This window comes from Amborella trichopoda, chromosome 3 (genome assembly GCF_054954075.1).
Source record: "Amborella trichopoda isolate Santa Cruz 75 chromosome 3, AtrichopodaSantaCruz75HAP2 v2.0, whole genome shotgun sequence".
Taxonomy (NCBI): domain Eukaryota; kingdom Viridiplantae; phylum Streptophyta; class Magnoliopsida; order Amborellales; family Amborellaceae; genus Amborella; species Amborella trichopoda.
The window spans coordinates 562,542-589,329 of record NC_142338.1 but is presented as its reverse complement, the minus strand read 5'-3'; the positions used below and the strand labels follow the sequence as shown (position 1 = coordinate 589,329).

Sequence of the window (26,788 nt, the reverse complement as noted above, 5' to 3'; positions counted from 1 at the left end):
CTTTGCTATTTCCTTTTTATGTGTTGGAACAAATTAAGGACCATATTTGGTCCTTATATTATTAAATGCTACTAGTCATTTTTCTGGAATTTATACGGAGACCACTCTCATCTCGTCGCCTTTTTTTTTTTTTTTTCCCCTTAAAATTACCTACATATCCCATATTTCTAATATCAAACAAGTAGGAAATTTCCAAAATTTTTTATTTTTCTTATTTTCAAGATTTGTCCAATATCAGAAGGGCTATCTGACGTTTGCAATGTCAGAAAACCCCAAAAGTCAGGTCCTAGGGTGTCCGATGTTAGCAATATCATACCGTTGATATGCGGGTGTGCTTTTAAAGCCCTAAATCGAGCTTGTCCAAAATCTCAAATGCCAGAAAACTTAAAATTTAAAAAAATTGTAGATTCATCTGTCTGATATTTGCTAACATTGAACACTCAAGGAACTTGACTTTTGGGGTTGTCTGACTTCGCAAAAATCGAATAACCGAATCTCAACCCTACAAACTAGGCTGTTTGATATTTTTAATATCAGACAGACCTTGAATAAAAGAAAAATAAAAAATTAAAAAATTTCTCACGTGTCTAGTATTTGAAATGTTAGACAAGTAGGTAATTTTGAAAAAAAGGGAAGGGAGGGGGGGGGGGGGGGAGGTGGGGATGCTTTCTGCTTAATTTTTGCAAAAGTATGGACCATTTCATAATAAAGGGGGAAATATAGTCCGTATTTTTCCTGTGGTTTATTAAGTAACCAAAACATATATGCTCAGTTTTTACTTTAATAAAATTATTTAACGCTTTTGTTTCTGTTTTGATGGATTTAGAACGTTGAAATACTTACCCAAAAAAAAAAGAAAAAAAAAATTAGAACGTTGAAATGGAACCGGAATCAGGTCAACACTTCATGCGTAGGAAGACTAAAAAACAAATCCCCTTTTTTTTGAAAAAATAGCAACCTTTGAGGGGTCGAGGTGAGCTCGACGTGTAAATCCGACGGTCACAGAACGCCTCTCAGGCTTCGAAATCGATTCCAACGGTGGGAATTGAAATTCAGTAGACAGTTGGTGGCCTATTTATACCGATCGCATGGCTGAAAATTATGCAACCATTTTGCTCTGGATAATATGGCGTTAGAGATGGGGATAAATTCCTGTCCAATTCAAGCAAAACACACGGTCGAGGTTTTTCTTGAACTTGCAGTAACTGGTGGTGAGACTTTGATGAAATTGTAACGCCATTGAAGCTCTGAGAAGGAGGCTTAGGTAAGCATTTCTCTGAAACTTTAGAAGCTCTGTGGAGTAGGCCATCAAAAGCTTATGAGCTTTGAGAATTTTGCTAAAATTGAGTTAATGAACTGGAGATTTTGTGAAACTTGACGTTTTATCCGAATGCTTTAGCTGTTTGTGGGAGATGAGGTGTATATGACTAAACTAGAGCAGTTGAAGCTTGTTTCTGAAAGAGCAAAAGTGTTTTATGTCATCATATTGTGTTGTTTGCTTTCATGTAGTGCCAGATTAGCTTCAAATGCATAGAATTTATTGATTTTATGAAGAATTATGGCTGGTTGATGTTGTTTGAGGCGCATTTTAGCAGTAGGAACGTTTTTTTTTTTTTTTTTTCGGTTTCAATTTTGTTGATTACTGTTTTAACTTTTAAGTTTTGCTGGATCAGTCATTTTTGGTATCATGTCGCTTGTTTCATGGTTACTCTGTCACGTTTTAGCAGCAATTCTGTTTTTTGGCATTGCTTTCTTATAATTCTTCTGGTTTCATGATTTTCAGTATAATTTAAGCAGGAAAGCCTCTGTCGTTTTATAGATGTAAGAATGTTTCTGAAAGCTGAACCCGGGGAAGCTATGTTTCTGGACGATCTTTTGAGGTTTACTTGTATGGATTTAGTATTTTTTCCTCTATCTTGGAAGATCATCTTTTTTCATAGGCATCGTTGTAGGTTTATTGAATATCAGTTCCATTTTTGCTGGGTTGATCATCGTTTCAATATCTTTTTTTTTGTAGAATCGTAGTTTCTCAGTTCACTTGTGAAGGAACTGTATTTTTCTCGATATCCCTTGTGGAATTATCACTTTTTCAGTAGAAATTTTATTTACTTTTGTTATGTTTTAGGTGAATTCAAAGATCATTATTGTATAATTGCTATTGTTTTAGCTATATTTTTACTTGATCAGTTGTACCCAATGTAAAGGTTTCAAATGCCTTAGAGTGGGTATTTCTTATCTGGGTTTGTCATTTTTATCACTTCTTCAGTAGAAAGCTATGTACTTTTGTTACGTTTCAGGTGATTTCAAAGATGGCTTTAACAGAATTGTTATTGTTTTAGCGATATATTTACTTGAACAATTGTATCCATTGTTAAGGTTTCAAGTGCCTTAAATGAAGTATTTTTTTACCAGGATGTCATCTTTTAATAACAATTATTTTTTCAATATGGTTTTTAAGTACTGTATTAGTAAAAATACAGTTCTTTTAATATCAATTATTTTTTTAATAAGGTTTTTAAGTACCGTTTGGTAAAAATACAGTTTTCCTTTGACATTTCGTCAGGAATTATGTATTTTATCTGATACTTCTATTCCCTGGGCTGCAGAATTTAGCACTCTATTTTTGTATGTAACTTCAAATTTCCATGGCTTTGTCATTTTTCTGGAATTGATATATTAGATACTTCGTTAAGGATATCCTAAAACAAGAAAAATGGGAAGATAAACAACTGCAGATTCAGAAAGATCAAGGTCTTTTCCAATGGAGTTATGTTCTCATGCAATGGACAATTGAAACCATTCCCTTTGTAACAGGAGAACCACTATGTTCATGTGCCTTATCAATGATATTTCCTATTTTGTTGACCTGGGCTTCTTTATTCTTCCTAAAAGCATGACTTTCTGAAATTACTTTCATACCAATAACCTAATTGTCAATTGTGTTTGCAGATATTCATTCTTTTCTTTGCAAGACGCTTCACATGGCTGGGAGTTCTAATACGATTAATACATCGCAACGTCAATCACTTGAAATCTTCAATCTCAATGCAAATAGCAATGAGAAGACCGAGACAGAAGGCCAAAGTTATCAGATGCAGAAGGCTGGACCTCGAACTCCTTCTGGTCGGTTGCCTGTTGATAAATGGATGGCATTTGATAAAAATGAATTCCAAAATTCAAAAACAGAAATCAATACTTCATTGCTTCAATCTATGAAGAAAGGGAGGGAGCTATCTAATGGATCTGATATTGCAGATGACAATTCCTTGAAAGGAAACAGCAATAGGATCTTAACGGATGCTGGTATTGCTGAAAGGGCTGCAGAATGGGGCTTAGTGATTGAAAATGACAAAGGCGGGGGCAAAACAATAGGTGTAAGTCAAAGGTTATCAAAGGGGGGAAGCCAATTTGCTGAAGGGAATAGTGGGGGTTCCTTTAGAGCATCGGAACAATCAGACCCTGATTCATTCTTCCCTAGAGTTTCTCAAGAACTAAAGGATGCTTTGTCTACACTTCAGCAAACATTTGTTGTATCAGATGCTACAAAACCCGACTGTCCAATTATGTATGCAAGTGCTGGTTTCTTTAGCATGACGGGCTACTCGCCAAAGGAAATTATTGGCAGGAACTGGTATGTAATTCTCAGAAAGAAAAACATGCAATGCATGTATGTCTTGAAGTTAAATTAAGGCTCGATGCTCTTGTCTCAACTGCGTAGAGACTGCATCTTAATAGTCTTTCCCACAATAATAACATATAATAGTAATTTTGTATGCATTTTGTACCCATATGTACCCTGGCACTCCTTCCTTTTTCATTACATGCACATCTTTGACAATGGCCAATAGTTCCAATGACTCCATTTCCCTCCTAAGTAGATCTTTGTTGAGGAAAAGGATCCTAAACATACATTCAACGGTGACCTTACTACTTATAGCACCTAACCACTTTCACTTTCTTAGTGAAATTTAAACCTTATAAAGCTGATTTAATAAAACCTAGTCATGCCATTGATCCGGAACTTGGAAAGTATGCAAAGAATATTCATTTCTCATTAATAGTGTACCCCCTTAGGACTTATATGCAAACTACTAAAAGAACAATTATTGGTGTAGCAAACTAGAACATAAGAAATGTTCACGTCCAGGATATTTATTCATCTATGCTTCTCGTTTTCTTTGCTCTTGTGCTTTTTTCTGATGTGCCCTTAGCTGTATAGACTCTTCATACTTCGTATTTGCCTTATCTGCCTGTGGCAAACAAGATGGGCCTTATTTGCCTTATCTCTATAATTAGCATGGACTTTACTGACATTGTTTGTTAGGCATTGTCAAATTGTATTTGTTGAATGGATTGTTATGTTGTTCTATATTGATGCCGGAGCAACACCACCTAGCACTCTGCATTATTTTTATTCGAACTATTAGCATAATACACTTACAAATGTTTATACAGATTTGGGAGTTGTCTCATTCATATATTTGTTAAAAAAACTGCATTCATTTCATTGCAGCCGCTTTCTTCAAGGACCTGATACAGATCCTATGGAAGTTTCAAAAATAAGGGAAGCTCTGAGAACAGGGCAAAGCTATTGTGGGAGACTTTTGAATTACAAGAAGGATGGTACCCTCTTCTGGAATCTTCTCACTGTTACTCCCATAAAGGATGAGAATGGGAAAGTCATCAAATATATAGGGTTAGTTCTATAATTTTAGTAGCAGCTTATTTTCAGATTTTCTTTGTAGCTTCTACAGACCCTTCCTTCCCTTCAATAAGGTTATGCATTCCATTAGAACTTTTTACTGGGGAAGCCTAGGAGAGATGTTCTTCCTACTTGTGCGTGCTTGAAGTCTCCTTGAAATTATCCTTCTCATCATGAGTAGAGATTTGCCTTGCGGCTTTGGGGCTTTTGGCACTGTTCACCTCCCTTCTTGTCAAAATCATTACTTTATGATACCCCATTTCAAAAACTCTTGCTTTTACTGATTTACAACAATTTGGTTCCTTGAGTTATTAATTGGTGCCTCTACAATTTATTCTTCTGTCAAATTCCTTATCTTTTTCTTTTACTTTTTTTGAATTTCATTGAAAATGTTCTGAGAAATTTGAAGTGTATTCATCCTGTTTCAGAATGCAGGTTGAGGTTAGTAAGTACACAGAAGGCTTGAATGAAAAGGCTACACGACCCAATGGATTACCTAAATCTTTAATACGTTATGATGGTAAGTAATGCTAAAAATCATTTGTCAGCATTTTTAATTTAACTTCTCTCATTCCAATATTATGCAAATATGTTGTCCTGTTTATCAGCTCGTCAGAAGGACAAGGCAAGGTCTTCCATTACTGAGGTCCTTCAGATTGTAAAGCACCCACGCAGACACAGTCAAGTAGCATTTCATGAAATTCCTCGCCCATTTGATGGGCGTAGTGAGTATTTTCACGTTGATTCTCCCAAACCGAAAGTTGTGGAATCTGGAAACTTTATTTCACATGACAGAAGTTATTCCCAGGGGGATTCTAAAAACGGAATATCTGGGGTAAGTGAATATCCTGATGGTGGCAAGAAAACGAGAAAATCGCGAGTTTCCTTGATTGGGTAAGTTGTTTCTGCATGTTTACGTATTCATTTTCTTTCTCACTTTTGTCATGATTGCTTCACCTGCAAATTCTTTTTTTCTCATATGTCTTCTGTCTTCTTTTAAACAATATAACTGGTGGTTCCTACACGCAAATACATCCATATATGGATAAATAGTTACCTTTAGGCCATGATCATGGTGAAGCACTAGTCTACAATTACTTTTAGTGATAACTTTTCTTCACTTTTACAGCACATTTTATTTGTATATATTTGAGATCGCTAATATTCTGCTATATGGTAGTTGAATAAGAGAGAAGGGAAAAAAGGGTGGGGGGGAGGAAAAGAAAAGAAACCCTGTATTTTATAAGGGAACATCTGTTTGAGTTCTTTGTGGTATCTATTGAGAAATCATGCGCTAATTTTTTTTTTTTAATTGGAGAAGAGAACACCCGTCAACACCTCCAGAAACTTATATGCATGAGTTGTAGATAAAATTATCGGCATGCTCAACTCAAAGAATCTTTGAGAGCAGTGGACCTCATTGAAATGAACCGCAAATTCTTCTCTGCATATTTGAGAAACTCAAATGTGCAGATTTAATGATTACAATTGGAATTTCATTCGATAGCAACCAATGTGCTACACATTAAAATTATAAGTTCCAGCATTAAACTATTTCCTATGTCTTGGGAACAATGCAAAAATGAGCGATATGTGGTGGAACTGCAACTGGTATGACAGTCCAGTGAATGTCCCACTCTCGTGCCTCCGGTTGAAGGGTAGTTCCTCAATGACAACTGTCTGCTTCTACCTGTTGTTCATGTGGGTTTGGAGAAAGTGTAGCGTTGAATATGACAATGCAAGTAATTCCAGTTCAACACTTCATGTGCTCTTTTGTTAGTCAATTCAGTATTGCGCATTTGGTCTACCTGAATTCTGTCTCTACGTTTTATACCAGTCCTTGCACACCTGCGTCTAAAATATGCATATCTTGATAGGAGTTTGTCATTCTAAATCTGTAACTCATCCTAAGGTCAATAATGAAAATCACTTTTAAATGGGCGGTCATATGATTTCTTATCCTTGAAAGATGTATTTTATGCCTTTTTTAATCATGGATGACTAGTTCTCAATCGATATATCTCATATTGTTTTTTTGCCCATTTATATCTTAGGCTAATTTATGTTTGGCTGGAAATCTGTAATATTCTGGGTTGTGGGGAATGAGTAATTATTATTTATGTTCCTTATATGTGAGAATTCCATTGCTGTCATAGTCCTAATAATCTCATTATGTCTCAATGAATTTGCAGGTTTAGAGGGAGGGCTTCTAGTCTTGCAGAAAAGCGGGAGCATGTGCCAAGTGTTGAGCCTGAAGATCTAATGATCAAAGATACACCACTCTCTGACAGCTGGGAACATCTAGAAAGAGAAAGAGAAATTCGCCAAGGCATTGATTTAGCAACAACTTTGGAGCGCATTGAGAAGAATTTTGTCATAACTGACCCTAGACTTCCTGACAATCCAATAGTGAGAACAGATTCCATACTAGCTAAACCCGGATATGGTGGCTCTATCACGCATAAGAAAATAAGATTTTTACTGTTCTATAATTCATGCATGCTCATTAGTTACATGGGTGTCATTAACATGTCTATTGAAATTAATAACTGAGTTTGCAACAGGAACCTAGCCATTTGTAATTTCTTGAACTGGATGCCTCAAAATTGTGGACGACCTTTGTGAAATAGGAAATGTATTGATTCTGGAAAATTAATAACGGTCCTATTGTGTTTGGAATCTTAAGGATGTGCTTCTTGCAGCTCTTGCCTTATTTTTACTATCGCAAATGGGAGGCTGATTACATGGGTAACTAATCTTGCAGATATTTGCATCTGATAGCTTCCTTGAATTGACAGAATACACTCGAGAAGAAATACTTGGAAGAAACTGTAGGTATGTTTGTGATTCCTTATATATGCTTTGTTCTATTTACACATGCTTAGGAGAAAGCGTAGGTATCTCTCGGTAGTAATATATTTTAACAGCACCAATGTATGGATTTCATAGGTTTCTTCAAGGCCCTGAAACAGATCAAGCTACAGTTGATAAAATAAGAGATGCTATCAGAGATCAAAGGGACGTCACTGTCCAGTTGATCAACTATACCAAGAGTGGTAACAAACAAAAATTTTACTTTTGAGTATGGTGCATTTGTTATACATAAATATTTGGAGTTACAAAAATTAATATAATGTCTATTTATCTTTTCAGTCTTTAACGGTTTTGGCTCTTGTTGTTTGTTAATTCACTTACTACTAGAAGTGGGATGGATATATATATATATATATATATATATATATATATATATATATATATTTTCCTCTTTTCTATTTTGGATAAATAAGTGGATGGGTCTTCTCTTTTGTAGTGCGCTGATATATTTAGTCAACCATGGTTGAAGCATCATGTCCTATCCTAAATAATTTCCTTACATATTGAAATGATTGATATGGTTCTTGTAGGGAAGAAATTCTGGAATCTGTTTCACTTGCAACCAATGCGTGACCAAAAGGTGGCATACCATGATCCCTATCTGATCACTTTATTTAGTTCTTTATTTGTTGTACGCCATTTAGGCATCTGTTGATGTAGTTCACATGATTTCATTAGGGGGAGCTTCAATACTTTATCGGTGTTCAATTGGATGGAAGTGATCATTTGGAGCCCCTTCAAAACCGCCTTTCTGAGACAACGGAGCTTGAAAGTGCTAAATTGGTATTCCAAATAAGTTTTTTTCCTCTGCTGATAGTTTACTTGTTACAATGCATGCGTTGCAGTTTCATACATCACATTGTAATTATAGAATTATGTTCTAGGGCTATGATCTGGCAGATTTTGTAGCTAAAATAACACTATATGATGCTCTTTTGGAGATTATGTTTGTGCTTATTGTGGAGCTGAAGTTAGCATCAAACGTCAAAAGAGTAAAGCAACCATCAAAATTGAACAAATTTTTGCATTTACGTTATCACTGCTATGTTCCCAGGTCAAAGCTACTGCAGAGAGCGTCGATGGAGCTGTTCGAGAGCTTCCTGATGCCAACTTGGTAAGGTACACTTTTTCCTCTTGTTTTGGTTTTATGTTTTTGGACATTGTAGTAATATTTATGTGCTCATGTCTGTCAATGTTTTAAAACCTTTTCCTCTTAGCTGCTTGTTTTTAGTTTAAAGCAGTGTTAAAAAGTCGGCCGATTTCTAAAATATCGGCCAACTAACTAGGAGCGGGTCACCAGCCGATCCCGAGTTTGCCCGATTCTATAGGTTATATATTGGGAAATTTTTATACAATGCACTAATTGGCCGATTTACTATACAAATCGGCCCAAATCAGTGATTTGTTGTAAAGATCGGTGGATTTATGCACTGTTACAGTGCAACCTTTTTGCAGGCCTCTATTATCTTTCCAGGCCGGTCCCTCTCTCTTTCCTCCTCACAGTAAGTCTCTCTCCACCTCTCTCTCTCATGGGTTGGGGCAAGGAGCCCATCTCTCTATCTGGTTGGGGCTGTGTGCCCCAACCTCAACCTCTCTCTCTCTCTCTCATTTATTCATTCCTCGCGGCCGAGCCGGCTTGGAAGCAAGCTACTTGTGGTAGCAGCTTCTGGCGACTCGCTTCTACGCCCGGCCCTAACCTATCGGCTTGGAAGCCGTACAGATCCCTATCGCCTATCTCACCTGGGTGGGTGAGCCTTCGCTTTTTGGATCGTCTTCTGCCCAATGCGGTACCCTCCCGTTTTTTGGTTCCCATTGGGTTTACCTTGTTCACAGGTTGACCCCAAGGCAGCAAGAAAAGGCGATTTTGTGCTATACTCCGGTGATCGCTTGCCTACAGAGGCACGCAAATATATATATATATATATATATATATATCTGTTGGGGCAGGGGCCTGCCCCAACCTCTCTCTCTCTCGCTGTTGGGGCAGGGACCTGCTCCAACCTCTCTCTCTCACTCTCTCTCTCTATCTGTTGGGGCAGGGGCCTGTCCCAACCTCTCTCTCTCTCTTTCACGCATGCTTTTGGGGCAGGGACTTGCCCCAACATCTCTTACTCTCTCTCTCTCTGTTGGGGGTCCTACCCAACCTCTCTCTCTCACTCATTCTTTGTATCTCTCTCTCTTGTGTTGTTGGGGCAGGGTCCTGCCCCCAACATCTCTCTCTCTTGGGGGACCTGCCCCAACGTCTCTCTCACTCATTCTCTCTCTCTCTCTCATGGATTGGGGCTATGTACCCCAACCTCTCTCTCTCTCTCTCTCTCTCTCTCTCTTTCTCTCCCCCTATCACTCTCTCCTTGACTCTCTCTCTATCTTTCAGTGTCTAAAATTAGATTTTTAGTATAAAAAATTTCTTCTATGTATATTACTCTCGAAGAAATGCGATGTGAATTTAAATCTCCAAAAAAAGTATTGCTTCAGGTGCTTAAAATTTTTATCTGGAACCCAATTATTACTATAATATTTTTTTGTCTTTTTATTTTGTGACAATATAAAAAAATACATATAAATTTTAAACATGTTTTGCAATTTTTTATGTTTTTTTAGGGTTTTTTACCCCCATTTTGTTTTGCAGTATAAACTCGGCACTAGTCGGCCAACTAAGTCGGAGTCGGTCCAACTAAACGGGTTGGGCCATGACCGACTTGTTGGCTCGACTCGTTTTTTGAACACTGGTTTAAACCACATTTACCTATAATCAACAATAGAAAATGGCCAGTAAGAGGCCCTTGATTTGTTACTTAGAATCATACTGGTTCTTTAGTTTGTTGATCTTATAATTTTTTTGCTGTAGTGTTACATATTGTTTACTTGAGAAAGTCACTGATTTATCCAATGCATAAGCAAGTGGCTGTATTTTGTGTCTTTATATTAGCTTTGCACATTAAATTTTAAACTATGTATGCTGTGTATGTGTCACTGCTTGCATCAACGTGAGGTCTAGATAAGTAGCTATATGTGTAACTTGTGTGTCTTCCATAATGGGATTTTGTCATCTATTGTATGGCCTTTGATGTGAATGTGATTTCATTTTTTGTAGAGACCTGAGGATTTATGGGCGATCCATTCTAAACCTGTGCTTCCTAAGCCTCATAAAAGGAATAGCCCTTCATGGAGGGCAATACAAAAGGTGATTTTGGTAAACAAATGCTAGTTGTTCCAAAATATGAAGGACTTTCATGGTGAAAATTTATACCAAAAGCCACCTACTTTCTATATGTTATTTGTTACTCTGAATCATAATATTTAATTTATTATGTTTGATGGTGTATACTATATGTCATGTGATGGTGTTTAGTGTATGTTAAATGTCATTTGGTTATATCATATTTTACCAAGCATTTAAATCATTGTGTAGATTACTGAAAGTGGTGAGCGAATTTCTCTGAAGCATTTCAAGCCCATAAAACCTTTAGGAAGTGGTGACACGGGCAGGTATTTATTGTTATTATATTATGTAGATAATAAGCATAGATGTCCTTGTTGATTTTTTATTGTGTGCAAAATAGGAGAGCATTACATGCATTCTCTAGGATCTTACAAACCTTCTTCTGTGGTTTCCTCATTTTATTCTGTCTGTTAGTGCTATATCTAATTGTGATTAATAATTAGAAATTGTCAGTGACTAGTTCAAGATTTTCTGTATATTAGTATAAAGCAAATGGATTTGAATGCAGAAAGGTATCTCAATCCCATTGACAATTTCATCTCATATAGTGTTTAAGAATCTAATTGTAATTAATAATTAGAAATTGTCAGTGACTAGTTCAAGATTTTCCGTTTGTTAGTGTAAAGCAAATGGATTTGAATGCAGAAAGGTATCTCAATCCCATTTACAATTTCATCTCATAAAGTGTTTAAGATAGTTACCTGTTTTATTTTATTTTTTATCGGATGCCACATTTTCTCCACTAATATGGAGGCTAGATGGAAGAAGGGCGAGCCTGTTTTGGAAGTTGGCAACAGAATGACAGCAGGGGGAAACCTAACTTTACTACATGAGCAAGTCCCAAAACTGACACAACCTCTATATTCCATTTTAGGTGGAGTTAGACATAAATTTTGATAGTTTTGTATTCTTAGTAGTAAAACTTGTTTGACTCTCCATGATGTGGGTGATGTAAACGATGCAAGGTTAAGTAAGCTAGTACTACTCAACTTTCTTTGGGTACCATGAGAATCATACTTCAATTCATATTAAGATCTTAATCCTCATTCATGTGGCAAAGTGGTCAGAACTTCTGAACCAAGGAACATATATCATGTATACATTGAGAGGATAATTGAGTTCAAGCCCAATGTATTCAAACCTGATGCTAGAGCATAATGTCTCTCATTAGCTGTCCTGCACACCAGCAGTTCTTGTCCTTTGTGCATGGCTTTTATGTGGATGAGCAAATTTGTTTGGGACCATAAGCTTTAGAAACTATTTTTTAAGTTTATTACTTTTCTACATTTTGTACTTTGCTACATGTTACATCTGATTTTGGGTGAGAGAGCTGTTGGCCTCTTTTGTCCATATCTTAAATAGTAAACCGAATGTATACAAGTACAGGAATACCCTCAGTTGGATAATCATAGAAGTGCAAAATTGTAAAGAACGAGTAAACTTCTGTTCATAATTCATTTTAAATAGATCATACTCAAAGTGTATGCAATTTCCTATTAATCCTTTTATGATTTAGGAGTTCTCTTTAAAATAATTTTTAACTGCAGTGTCCATCTTGTGGAATTACGAGGTACGGGTGAAACTTTTGCCATGAAAGCAATGGATAAGTCTATTATGTTGAATCGTAACAAGGTATGGACCATAAGAACTTCTCTTTATTTACTTTTCAGCTTTCAATATTGCTTCTATTCTTCGGACGTGCACATTATACTCTTTGCATGAGGTAGCTTTTCAACCCTATGATTTTCGGGAATGGATGAAGTCAGATTATGTTTTCTCACATTGACAAAAGCACCTACTAGAGAAGATTCTTTACTTTTTTCCTTTTTATCAAGCCCAAATCTGAACACCATTGTATAATTAGAGTAGCCTGGCATAATCTATTGAAAATGGAAAATTGACATGCAAAATATTGGTATCAACTTTCACTTTATTTTCTCCATCCAATTTGAGTTATAGTTGTTGGACTGACGATGGATATCCAATGATGTTGATCAAATAAAATGACAAACCACCTCACAGCTCCTTCTAAGAGCACCTATGTGCTATAGTGGTAAAATGCCTTATTGAGTTGCATGTAGTTCAAAAGGAAAGTACATATTACCATTACAGTGACAGTTAATGTTGTAGTGGTAAAATGCCTTATTGAGTTGCATGTAGTGTGAAAGGAAAGTCCATATTACCATTACAGTGACATAAGTAATTGCAAAATTTGTAGTTTTTACCCATATATCTGTAGCATAAAAGATTTGTACAATAATTGACAGAGCACAGAATTTCACCCTTAAAAAGTAATAGACTGATAAAAAATTACACAGATTTACTACTAAGAAAAAACTCACTAATAACTGTTCTTTGCATAGTTATCCATAACATGGATTAAGGCAAAAAGTAAGCTTAGCTCCAAAATCTTTACAACAGGAATATTTGACCCAATCTACCATAAATCTTGGGAAGGGATAATCCTATTGGCTTTTATATTCAAATTTAAAGTTTGTGGAGCTTCAAAGCCTAGAAATGGTCATAAGTTCTTTATCATGGATGTTAATATGCAATTACTTGGGGATTTTAATCTCTTAACATCACAAAAAATATAGCCAAATGAGATTAGAGTGACTCAAAGTCCCCAATTCCCACTTAATGTAAAAAAGACCATAATTTTGTTTAAATTAGTCCACGTGCACAAACTTAGCTTCATGGACTCAGTCAATTCTTATCACTAAATTATTATGAACATGAGCCTTACTAGATTCATTTCAATACAAGGCCAGTGTAACCAAGATTTGAGTTGAATCCTTGAGATTCCAGACATTGGCACAGATATCCTTATTCTTGTCCATACCTTGTCTTCAGAATTGTGATCCTTGTCCTCATCAGTTTTGATTTTTGAGTAGCTTGTGGCTCAACAATGATGGAAGTGGGAAACTAATAACAGCAAAACAAGAATATAAGCTGATAACCATCATAGTGCATGCATATGCAGCTTTAAAGGAATTTCCTGGCGACATTCATTAGAAACACAACTAAGATGCTTCTAAAAATTGTTGTGGAAATGGCTTTGCAATGATGAATATGCGCAAAAGTATTAACTTCTTTGGTTATAATGTCATAGACAAAGCTGGTGATACATAAATATGATTTAAAAAGGGTCGGTTCGTTTGAGGCTGAGGCTCTAAACAATCAAAGTAAAATGCACCTCCAAATAATGTCTAAAAATGTGGTTTCAATGCTAGAAATCTTTGTGATGGCCTTAAAATATATTTTCATCTCTAATTATAAAATTTAAATCTTCAAAAATAATGTAGATCGAGCAGATCTATGAAAACTTGAAAATCTTGAAAGTTGATGATCCAAAAATGCATTACAAGATGCACTATTTCCAAAACTTGAAATCCATTTTTTTCTCATGTCCATGCATCTTGATGATCTCTTCTAGTGAAATTTTTAAGGTTCACCCTAATTTGATTATTTAGAGCCTCGCATTTGTATAAAATGTTTTCCTTTAAAAAAGTCTAGAGAATAAGGTCCTCCCAAGTTCTTGAGTGTCCCCCTTCTCACTTGGAAAATTTTCATACTTCTAAAATAGTTATTTTTACATTTTGTCATAAGAAGGCTTAAACATCATCTGGCAAAATTGACATCTTCTCATAGTTTTATTTTCGCCTTATGAAATTTGACTTATAAATTATGTTTTGTTTTATTGTATTGTTTTGTGGAAAGTGCTCTTCAAATTATGCATTGTTCTATAGTATTTATTATTAGTACTATTGTCTTCTGGAAAGATGGGAAGTGTAAAAATCACTTGTATGCCTTTAAAACTAGAAGTTTCCATTTAAGCAGGTCCATCGAGCATGCATGGAAAGGGAGATAATGTCACTATTGGATCATCCATTCCTTCCAACACTGTACACCTCATTTGAGGTTGGCTTATTTCTTACTGAAGTTTCATTGCATTATTTAGTGATTATATTAGGATAGATATTAAACTTGTGTATTAGTTGATCATTCATTTGTTTATAACATTGATGGTGTATCGGAGAAAACTAAATACAACACATAATAACTACCACGTTCTTCTTACTTCTTAAATCCATTTTCTGATATTGAAACATATTTAGTAGAGTGGCTTGCAATGTGAAACTTCATACTGCTAGCCTGGTTGATTTAGAACAAATATTATGAACTCCATGCTCAATCCATAATTGGAGTTCATTATATGTCAATCACACTACCCATTGTTAATGATAGTGGACAACTTTGTGACTTCTAAAGGCATTTATTTGCTCCATATACTTTCTTGGTACTTGTTGGACCGTTAATGACATTTATATTTTGGATCTCCTAATGTTTTTTGGTGCATGTCAATTCAATCTCTCTTTGTGTTTCTGAGGTTGTATTCATACAAAGGAATTGCTGGTGCTAATCCAAATGCAAGTGCACAGCAACCTTGGCTTGCTTCCTGATTGTCAGCTTTGTATGGCTACCCTCACGTGATTCGTTCATTGGTTTTTTGGTTTATCATTGATTATGCCAAAGTTTTGTGTTTTACATTTTTATGTTTCTAATTGTTGAGATTCCTATATCAGCATATTCTTTTTCCCTTTTCATTGGGAGCCTTAGCAATCATTAATATACCCACTCTATATTATCCTTTAAAATGCTTTTTTCTATGTCCAGACTGCAACACATGTATGTTTAATAACAGACTTTTGCCCTGGTGGTGAGCTATTTGCAATGCTTGATAAGCAGCCTATGAAGATTTTGAAAGAAGAATCTGTAAGGTACTTTTCAAAAGTTTCCATAACATGTGTTTTCTTTTCTTTGTATGTAATCCGAACTCCAAAGGTTCAGCCAAATGTTGCAGATAGCTAGCTTACCAATTAATGGTAACTGCAATCTGTTATTGGTTTTTCAAGCTTCCCAAATTATATATATTTCAGTGAAACTATCGGTAGCTTTTCTCTTAAGCTATGGCTTCAAGCATGAAATTTGATCATTGATATGAAGCACTCTTTACCTCTTGGCCACATGGTGAATACCACAACCTTTGCTTGCTAAAGCCAACATATTCTTCTATTTGGAAGATTTAGGTTATGGCCCAATAAAAGCCTTTCGAATCAGCTTGTAATACACTAGTAAACGTACTCTCTTGTTAATATGACTTTCTTGGACTAGTGATATGTTCAAAACAGTGAAGCACGCCTCATTTTCCATGAAGCTGTAACGTATAAAGAAAACTTGTTCCTAGTGTCAACTATGGTTTTTTTTGAGTATAGATGTATCCATGTACAGGTTTTATGCAGCAGAGGTTGTAGTTGGCTTGGAATATCTTCATTGCTTGGGTATGTTAGTATCTCTTCCTAACTTTTCAACTAAATCTGTGCCATGAAATTATCTTTTGTTTATTACTCGTAACATATTGACTCATGAAGAAATCAATCTCTTACTGTCATGCTGCAAATTTGATTGCGTCCTCATGAAAAATCTTTCATTGTATTTTTTTTCTTTCCCCAAATGAGGTGGTCCTATTTTTAGTAGTAAATACTTTTTCTCTTATTTGTGGATTAATAATTTTGCTGCCTGTTTTTGACTTGCATCCCTTACACTCATGCAGTATGGTATTTGTATTTTAAAAACATTAGAAGTGCTCTGTTGTTGAGATCCTTGATGTTGCGTGAGTACATAGGACATGATTGATAATAAAGACAAGGTACATTTGACTTTTCTCATTGTAACCAGAGATTAATTTGATTTAAACTTTTTATAAGATGAAACTTCTTTAAGATGAAACTTCTTCTGATGGATAAAATATGTCTAAATTAGGTGGGGGAATTGAACGAATATTGGAACATCAAAACAAAATGAATGGAAATATTAAAATTCAAAATTAATTGTCTTCCTGCAGATAAGCAGTGGAATCTATTAGTTGCATAAGGGACACTTTGATGAACTCTAGTCTTCATATTCGGTTCTTGACTATTCTGTATGTGTGTCCTCACACGTGTTTGTACATATGTGTGTGTCCTAAAGTGCAAAGTTGTATTACTAGAGTTCACCATTCTTTAAAGAGCGTTCATAGCATACTCCTGCTGGAACAACTGTACACTTACTCCCAATGGTACTTAAGCGGATTTCTTTGGCCTAAAAATTTGGGATCCACTTTAGAATGACCAGATGAGTAGTTTAAGAAAAAAGAAGTGGAGGGGGGGTGGGGGGGGGGGGTGGGGGTTATGTGTTCCTAAACACGTAGGTCCGACTGTTCAAAACTTGGATGATCATTGTTCAATCTCAAGGCATTATTCTTTCTTAGGCATATATAGAGTGTATATGATTTTTATTTTCATTTTATGGGGGTATGTTGCTATGTTGTAGAGGTTAAATCCTCAAATGTTGGGGTCCTAAAAGCACTCCTATATAGGTTTTTACCTGAAGGAGTGAGTGCACGATACTGCTCCCCAGGAGCATACAGTCTTTTGGCTTTTGTAATTGCTCTATTGGTTCTTGTTGCCATTTCAGGAGTGATATATCGAGACCTCAAGCCTGAAAACATTATGCTTCAAAGGGATGGACATGTTGTACTGACAGATTTTGATCTATCTTTTCTGGCATCTTGTAAGCCACAGGTATGTTTTCACCTTTTTTCCTTTTCTTCCAAAGCTTTTAGCAGACAAACTGATTTTAAATGCTTAAAATTTATGTGTCCCTTCCCATGTTTATTTAGGAATCTTACGCAAAACTGTTGTCTATATAAGGTATCACCTTCATTTTTGTTGAGGTGTCGAAAGAAGCAACAACTAAAATGTTATTAATTAATTATTCAATGAACAACCTGAGCGCACTGAAAGGACTAACATTTCTACTCCATATATTATTCCAGCATTCTCAGTACTGTTGATCAAGGACTGTTTCTTCCCATTTCCATCAGAAAAAGGATGTAGACTTTGCCATCCGTAAAATACTGAAATGTTAAAAAATGTGGTGAATAAGAAACAAAATGGCTCTAAATCTAGAATCTCCTCCTAGTCCCAACTCCAACTCTATAATTGGAAATTATCATGAGTATATTTACCAAAAAAAATAAAATGTCAGTATCTTTCCTTGTAGATGTGGCGTTAGAAAGGCATTTATACCATATGAATGTTCCCAACCATCTAAATTATTGTTACTTGAAACGTATTTTCCCTCAACCTGTATAAATATCCATTGAAAGTTTATGTTTACGGCAGTCTTTCCCATGTTTGTTTCTCATGTGGCTTCCCAAAATTGAATCCCGCTGTAACAACTATCATCACCCTTGCTAGAATCATTATCAACAATATCCTCTCCCATGTTATATTTACTTTTTACCTAATAAAGTTTCAAGGAATAATGATTGTCCATAAAGTATACATCATCATTTCTTGTTACTGTGTGAGTTCCACCTTATATAATAAAAGCTGCTTGCAAGTAAACTTAAAGAATAGTTTATATTTTAGAAAGGGAAAGAGTTTATATAAGGGTGAGGCCCTAAACAATCAAATTAAGTTGGACCTCTAAAATTCACTAGAAGAGGTTGTTTTGATGCCCAAAATCCTCAGATTGATCATCTTGACCCCAAGATGTATGGACATGAGAAAAATTGGATTTCAAGTCTTGAAAATAGTGCATCTTGTAATGCATTTTTGGACAGTCAATTTTCAAGATTAAGTGTTTATAGATCTGCTCGATCTACACTACTTTTGAAGCTTTAAATTTTATAACTAAAGATAAAAATAAATCATCAGGCCATCATAAAGATTTCCAATACTGAAATAACATATATTGACACTATTTCAAGGTGCGCCTTACTTTGATTGTGTAGGGCCTGAGCCTTATACAAACCCCACTCTCTAGAAAGAGTCTCTATCATGTAGGATTTTTACCATTCATGTCTGTATCATATATTTTCCAAAGTCGGGAAATACATTAACAAGAGGAACATTACAACCTTTTGAGACATAATTATGCATGCTGATTACAAAGAAATCATGAATGTGCAGAATGATTAATATACCACGAAAATGGGCACGTGGGAATATGGATTGAGGGCTTTCTGTAAGAAAGCCTCAAGACCTTGCTTTGAGGTGTTATCCTATTGCACAAGTAACTTGGGAACCACCATGGTCTGACAGGGTTTTATTGATTTTGGGGTTTTGGCTAAAATAAATGTATAAGTAAAAGGAAACTGAAATACAAACGATTTGTCTTTTATAAGATGTAGCTGTTACATCCTTTATGTAGGTTTGATTGAAGTCAATTTTATTCATGAGAATTGGGGTGTCTAGACATGCAATCTTAAGTGGAGCCTTGTTTGGTTACTTTGTTAACTTCTTCCTGCAATATTTCTTAGCTCATAATTTTGTCTTTTACATCATTCTCACTTTTCCATTGCATAATAATACTTCCTTTATGTTCTTTGTGCAGATTATAAAAATGGCATTGCGTACAAAGAAGCGAAATTCAAAACGTGAACCACCATTATTTTTTGCAGAACCAACTTCACAATCAAATTCATTTGTGGGAACAGAAGAGTATATTGCTCCGGTATATTGGGTCTTCTTGTTCATGTGCGACAAATTGTTTTTGAGATGTGACACGCTTAACCATGATCTGTCATGTCTTAACTTATCACACATTTCAAGAACTTTAATGCTTTTTGGAAGGGATATTTGTTGTGAATCTATTGTGACTTTTTTGTAACTTTATGGTTACCTGATTCTGCTATATAGAAACAGTTAAATCTTATATGGGAAATGTGAATCTCTTGCCTGCACAAGTTTCAGTAGGGTTTGATAGATTTGAAAAATAAACAGGGAGATACTCAATGAGGACCGTTGAGGAAAATGTTGTATTTGTGTTACTTCTTGTTGTTTGTTGTAACCGTAATTTGTCATATGATAGCATTCTTTGGTTTGGGATTATTGTTTTGTCCTTTTCCCCTCTTTGTAATTCTATAATTCTATTGTACTTGCCATTAGTTTAATTATGAATTTTTTGTTTTCTTATATTTCTCTTTAGTAATACAGTATCTTCTGCTGGAATTTAGACCTTTCTCGGGCTCGAATATAAGTTTTTTAGTGTTATTGTATGCCGTTGGTCGCCATTCATTGGGACAAGATTGTCAACAGACGTAATCTAGTTTAAAACTTTGAATCATGCTAAACGATGACTAGCAGTCTTTCTCAAGTTTCAGCTCAACCCAAAATGACACCTGTACAACTTGCCTCTATTGGACTCAACACCCTTGTTTGTCCCCTCTTGCATTACTGTGCTGATATGGCATGCATAATGGACATAATGAATGTGAGGGACTTCATGCAATATAATTATTTTCTAATATGTGTAAAGATATGCTGAAATCTGTGGTGAAATATTTTGTATATAAATGTTTCCTGTTGTTCTTACTATAAATCAAAAGAAAGTTTATTTCCCTTGAACTCTAGGAATATAAGTTTTAGAATCTTCGTAGTATATTGGTCTTATTTCTCAAAAGCAATTGTAATGCATGAACAATCTGAAGTTGGTAATGCATCACATTTCTAGTTGAATACTTTAGTTATCATTTCTTGTACTGGTTCTTTTATGGTTGCAAGGAAGAATTGGATGTTGTTCTTTACTGAGGTGCAGTCCTAACTGTTGGGCTAGATAGAGTTAGAGGAGGGAGACTTTGGGGAGTTGCAATTACACTGTAGCAGCCATGACAAATACATCAATATATTATAAATTACAAAAAGTTTTGAGCTGAAAGTTTATACATCAACTAGACTGGTACTCGAAATTTCATTGTAATTTGATGTACGATTGTCACGAACCAGCTTGTACAAGTTCCCCATTTTCTAAAACAATCAAAACAGCAGCACAAAAGACAAGTTAGAGTGAAAAACCAGCACTATGTGCCATTGTACAGTTTCAGGATCCTTCTAGGGTCTCAAGCCCACATAGAGGGAGGTTCAAGCCAATGACTATCTGAACTTAAGGTCAGTACTTTCTCTGTATTCGGTGGCTAAGTGAGTATGGTGAGTGGGAGTTCCCGGAGTAGTCCCAAAATACAGTCCTTGGATTTAGTCCTCAAGCTTTAAATTCTAGGAAGTCCCAAAATACAGTCCTTCTATTTATCTTTTCAAACCATGAAAGACTATAAGCCAAGGCATGCCATAACCCGTAATTTTCTCTCTATGATTTTTGATGAACTATACAAAGAACATATTTTATTACAGTTCTTATATTGCATGACTCTTGAGAAATTTTTTTCTCTTTCATTTCATAGATCATCATTTCTAATTTCAATATCTCTTGTAACCTTCCACTTGACAGGAAATTATAACAGGAGCAGGTCATAGTAGTGCCATTGATTGGTGGGCTTTGGGTAAGAATATCTTTATATTGTATACAAAGTTTTACAATATGCCTCATGACTGATCTTGCACTGACAATTCTTGTCTCCCAATTATATGTGAAGTAATCTTCTTGTAAAGCGAATTTTATTTGTTGAAGTAAATGTCCATTCTATTGCATTCGCAAGTGTACTTCTCATGGAGACTGAATTCTTCTGAAAGAATTTCACATATCAATAGACTCAAACAAGATAGCCTCTTCTTGTTTGCGGCATGGTTTGCATTTAGCCTGGTTAAACGATCAACAAATTTCCTTAAAACGAGATAATGTAGTGTAGAACTGAAACATTCTCTCAATAAGCCATGTGTAGCTTGTCTTTTGTTGTTAGCAGTAGCTATTGCACCTTATGAAATAAATGCAATCTAGTAACTAATCTATACAAATCTGAGAATCTGGTCCGAGAATGGTCACAGAAATAGAGGTTTGAAGCATTTCAACTCCTCCACCTTATTCTCAAGTTACTAGACCTGATAGGGGAGTTCAGAGGAATGCAAGTGATTCAAAGAACCATGGCATTGGACATATCCATTTTTCATTTTTTATTGGCCAACCAGAGGAGATTTTAAACTTCTTATCACAAATGCATCAAAGCTGTGAAAACTTGTTCACAATATCTAGATGTCATAGAAAACGATGTTCCCTGGTGCATTAGCCTATAAAATGTATTTATGCTCCATAATAAGTTTTTCATTAATTAGGGCTCCTGTAATCTTAATTGGTTCTGTAATGCAGGTATTTTACTGTACGAGATGCTCTATGGTCGCACGCCTTTTCGAGGAAAGAACAGGCAAAAAACTTTTGCTAACATACTGCACAAGGACCTTACATTTCCTAGTAGCATCCCAGTAAGAGTTTTTTTTTTTTTTTTTTTCAAATTGCATTGTCACTTTCATTTTTGTATTTTCTTATCATGTTTGATTTGTTCAATCAGCACTTTTTATAATCATTCGGTCCACTCAAGGGCATTTTAAAACAGAAAAGGTTCATATCTAGAAAAGGGGAAAAAAAGATAAGAGAATAGTTAGGATGTATCAAGTATTGGAGACTCAATTATCAGGACTGCTGCTAGAATTGGTAATATCTTTGTTATGAAATGTCCGTGCTGGTTCATTGGTATTGAACTCAAAGGACCCGGACGGTGGTGATCAACTTTAAACTTCCCAATCACCCTATGCAAAGCACCTGTTACACAGGCCTTTTGGAATGTTTCATTTTCCAAAGGAAAACTGTTGTTTCCACTGCATGATTACACTAGGGGAACTTAATGTTTAAAATGCCCATTGACAATTTAAAGAAAATTATCAAGAGAACTATTCTTTCAATAAAATCAATGCATTTCTGGTGCAATTAAAGACATATCATGAAGATGGCCTAATTTGAAGAGAGATAGGTTGCCAATTAATTTTGGGTGAGTCACCAAAACTATGTCCAATGTGACAATATGACACAAACCAAACCTCACGAGAGCATAAATGGGAAGCGCACTAACACTAGTTACTACAAGGCACAGCAAGATGATTTATTTTTATCTTGCATATGATCAACCTGAGGAATTAACTTTGACATCATTAATCATGACGCTAGAAAATTGTATTCAGTATTTTTGTAATTTATGTTGGGCTAGAAGAATGGTCATTGCGACTTCATATGTAACTGAAACCTTTTGAATCATCGTCCTTTCACCATCAATACCTGAATAATTGTTGAAGGGAAACTGTACATCCAAAGTATTATTGACAGATGAATATTTAGGTCATCAACTTCACATGACTCTCAGTGAAATTGTTTTAGAGAATGATCACTTTATTCATTGAGAAGACATATTGTGTGTATTGAAATACATTGTCAAGTTATAGGTGGTGTTGAAAGACATCCTTGGACGAGAGTTCCCAACTAGCAAACATACTATTACATTTGTTTGATTGTACATTAGTGGCCCACAGATACAAGGTCCGAAACTACATACCCATGGATTTACATGATAGCAAGTGCTTCTAAGAATATAATCAGTTGTATTCTAACTTGAACACTTGTGTGCTTGATTTTCAGCATATGCCGAGACACCATTAACATGACACATGTGCCTGATGTTTTGAAACTTAAACACTTACACTCGAGCTTTTTTGTTCAATGTCACCATGAAAATACCTAATCCCACTTAAAATCCCAGAACCCCCTTCTTTAAATGATGTATGGAGGTATTGTGTCTGAAAGGCCAATTTTAAGGTTGACTTTTTTGAGATTCGTATCCCTATTAGAGCTGACACCCGTAGCCATGTCTTTGTAACATAGGTTGTATTTAATGTTTATGTAGTTCTTACATTTTCTTCAATTAATAAAGTAGCTAAAGCCCTAAGAATGACTCTTTTGTGTTGTTTTTTTTATTCTTCAGGTGAGTCTTACAGGTAGGCAATTAATCCATGGATTACTGCACAGAGATCCAGCTAATCGCTTGGGATCAAGCAGAGGTGCCAGTGAAATCAAGCAACATGCATTCTTTTGTGGAATTAACTGGCCTCTTATACGCTGCATGGTACTTATCTCCTATTTTTCCATCATTACTACTATAAAAAAGGACAAGATAAAATTAGCCAACATGATTTTTATGCCATTATTTTTGGTTTATCATTTTCTGTTTTAGCTTAGACAAAATTGCTATTCACTGTAGGAGATGGAATCTTAGTAGAGAACTGGTCATTTGAAGATGATGCATTTCCCTTGAGTCAAGGATCCATTAAGATAAAAACCATTTAAAAGACAAATTGCTGTAAGAGTCAATTAGAACGGAAACCACTATACTTAATATATGCTAGAGAAAGAAAGTAACTAAAACAAGTGCTGCATATAGACAAGCAAACTGACTTATATACTTAATAGTCAATTAGAACGGAAGCCACTATACCTAAGAATCAATTAGAACAGAAACCACTATACTTAATATATGCTAGAGAAAGAAAGTAACTAAAACAAGCGCTGCATATAGACAAGCAAACTGACTCATATGTTACAAGAAAAAAGAAAATGAGTAACTGATGTTTGTCACACAAGTAGAGGTGGTCACGAGTATAGTCAACTATCTTCCACTTAGAGAGAGAGCGAGAATCACCAGTTCTCAAGTGTTTCAACTGGACTATAATATGATATAGTAAAAACGATTGTCTCAGCCACAAGCTACTTTGAAAATTAGAGGTCTATTCGACCTCAAAGTTTGCCCACATGTAGATCTTATCTGGTCGGTCAAAATAAAAAATGAGCCTGCTATTTTCAGTGAACGCATATTTGATGGATGGTAAATCTAGCCTTCAAGAGCTCAAATTAAATTTTTTTGAAAATTTGTTTATTTCTCAAATCAAAGATGTTACTCAAATTTTGAGCCCAAAAAAAATCCCTCTAGCTATGCATTTTGGACCTCAACTTATACTGGAGCTCTAAGCTTGTTGGTTTATAAAAGTCATTCCCATAATTATATGTTTTAAACTATGATTACTGTTGCAACTATGGCTCCTGTCACATTTGGAATAGGGTAGAATGTAGACTACCTTATATTTTTAGTTTGACTGCAACTTCTCACCTTCTAGCTTTGATTAATTGTAGAAACCACCACAACTGGATGTTCCTCTTGAATTAATTGGTAAGGAATCAGAGAACAAAAATTTGGATGTACAGTGGGATGACAAGGAAGCAGCTGTGTTTTGATCTCTGCTCTTGGTGATTCATTGGTACAAGATGCTCTCATAAAATAAATTCCATTATATTCCTATGTACACTAATCCAAATAAGAGTTTCCGTCTCTTGTACATCGATGACTGTAAATGAATTTTCTTTAAGGAAGTGGCTTGTATCATATTCATCTTGCTATTGTATTGAAATATGCATGATTTCGTGATAACCTGGTGTACTAAAAGAATATTCAATCACAAGGGAGCACAGAGAGAGAGAGAGAGAGAGAGAGAGAGAGAGAGAGAGAGAGGCAATTTCGACAAATGATAATGTAGAAGCATCGGAACTGGGGTGTACACATTGTTAATCAATGTAGAACATAGGGTAGGATGGAACCATTGATGTCATGTTGTGGCTCTGCCGACTTGGACCATTAAGGCCAAGGGAATTTCTTAGTACATGAGAAATCTTGATACAATGAACATTACAATATTGTCATTGAATAAAAATTTATTTGTTTGACTTCTGTAAAAGCTTGCTTGTTGGATGGCAGACGGCGAGCTGATAAAAATGTTGCATATAAGTGTTGGTAATTGTTGTCAAGTTGATGTTGTTATCGACTCACTGCCAACCATCTGAGTCAAAGATCAAATGGATGTTGATACATATAACCTATATGCATATGAGGACCCATATGATGCTTACCTTTTGTAAAATTGAGTCGTTTACTTGAAAGTAGGAGAGACAATTTCAGGTGTTCATCATTCAATTGTAGGATACCCGTTTGACAAAGTCTGTTGCCAGTGTAAAATTTTAAAAAACAATAGTGTATACTACCGTATATGTAAAAGGGATCATCAGTCACCTTTCATACACAAAATGTCCAAACACGTTAAGCCATCACGTATAAAATGGATGGTTGGAACGTCTTCTTAGACTTCAGAGCAGCTAACATTTATACCCTGTGCTGCTCGTATTTCACATCTAATGGCTAGAGAGTTAGGAGTGTTAACGGACTGGAACAGGCGCAGTGGGAGCTAGGTTCAGGCGGAGCTTTGGGAGGCCTGGTGCATTTTGGGCCATGCCTGCCCTGAAATTTTTCCTAAAGCTTTTAAAATTAAATCTTTCATGCATTTATTAAAAGCCCATCCTGACCGGGCCTTATTGTTGGGGTTTGGCCAGGGCATCATAGCTAAAAATGTTGGGAAAGCTTAGCTGGTTTTGGAGAGAGAGAGAGCAAGCGAGCATTTACAGTATTCATTGTGAATATCTCTTAGTTGTATGCAAAGATCTTGGAGATCCTTTACACGTAGCATCCTTTGCTGTCTTAATATTTTTCAAAGATGAAAAATCTGATCTGCATTGTCCAAGTATCAAATCCCACCAAACCTATTCAAGAGATATATTTTCGTACTTTTTTAAAACGTTGGGATTCGTCTTTGAAAAATCTGTCCAAGTATCAAATATCACCGAAGCTACTCAACACATATATTTCCAAAATATTTTCATACTTTGTTTAAGCTTAAAGGATTTGGGTTTTTTTGAATGGGTTAGATTTTAAGGATTTGGGTTTTATTTTTAGGCCAAATATTTTTCTTATGTATTTTACCATGAAAGATTTTCTTTTCTTTGCCTTGTAATTGTTTCCATTTGTTTAAAATGTTTTTTTTTATGTTTACAAAATTTGCATTCGCTCTCTAACATTGTGTTTTTTTATGTTTACAAAATTTACATTCGCTCGCTCACGTAGTTGACTTACTAGTAGGATTATTTTATCTCCATGTTTATATTGGATTCTTTTAATTCTTTGGTGCGTCCAAGCCCGCACCTGTTACTATGCGGGCTTGGAGATCTACACTATCCACCAAAAAAAAAAAAAAAAAGTGTAGATCTACACCATAATTAATAGTCCTCCA

At 35.5% G+C, this 26,788-nt stretch overlaps 1 protein-coding gene across 28 annotated transcripts; it reads left to right on the top strand.

The window, feature by feature from the left end:
* Nucleotides 1-951: 951 nt before the first annotated feature.
* Nucleotides 952-25,098, top strand: LOC18439627 (phototropin-2). Of its 28 annotated transcripts, none has more exons than XR_016052644.1 (24): nucleotides 952-1,264; nucleotides 2,950-3,123; nucleotides 3,256-3,631; nucleotides 4,514-4,696; nucleotides 5,131-5,222; nucleotides 5,311-5,596; nucleotides 6,895-7,111; nucleotides 7,467-7,537; nucleotides 7,652-7,758; nucleotides 8,107-8,156; nucleotides 8,255-8,359; nucleotides 8,631-8,690; nucleotides 10,671-10,760; nucleotides 10,989-11,065; nucleotides 12,347-12,431; nucleotides 14,640-14,720; nucleotides 15,505-15,580; nucleotides 16,092-16,141; nucleotides 17,316-17,422; nucleotides 19,242-19,361; nucleotides 21,132-21,183; nucleotides 21,945-22,057; nucleotides 23,605-23,745; nucleotides 24,807-25,098. XR_016052644.1 is itself a non-coding variant. In XM_020670735.2 (24 exons), the coding sequence occupies exons 2-24, from the start codon at nucleotides 2,982-2,984 to the stop codon at nucleotides 24,906-24,908; spliced, it is 2,811 nt and encodes a 936-aa protein (XP_020526394.1). In that variant the 5' UTR covers nucleotides 952-1,264; nucleotides 2,950-2,981; the 3' UTR covers nucleotides 24,909-25,098. The 28 variants fall into 28 exon arrangements, 5 of the variants coding, with proteins under 5 accessions (XP_020526394.1, XP_088718792.1, XP_006849852.1 ...); XR_016052656.1 differs by having other exon boundaries at nucleotides 8,631-8,695; XR_016052660.1 differs by having other exon boundaries at nucleotides 8,631-8,695; nucleotides 19,242-19,384.
* Nucleotides 25,099-26,788: the final 1,690 nt, after the last annotated feature.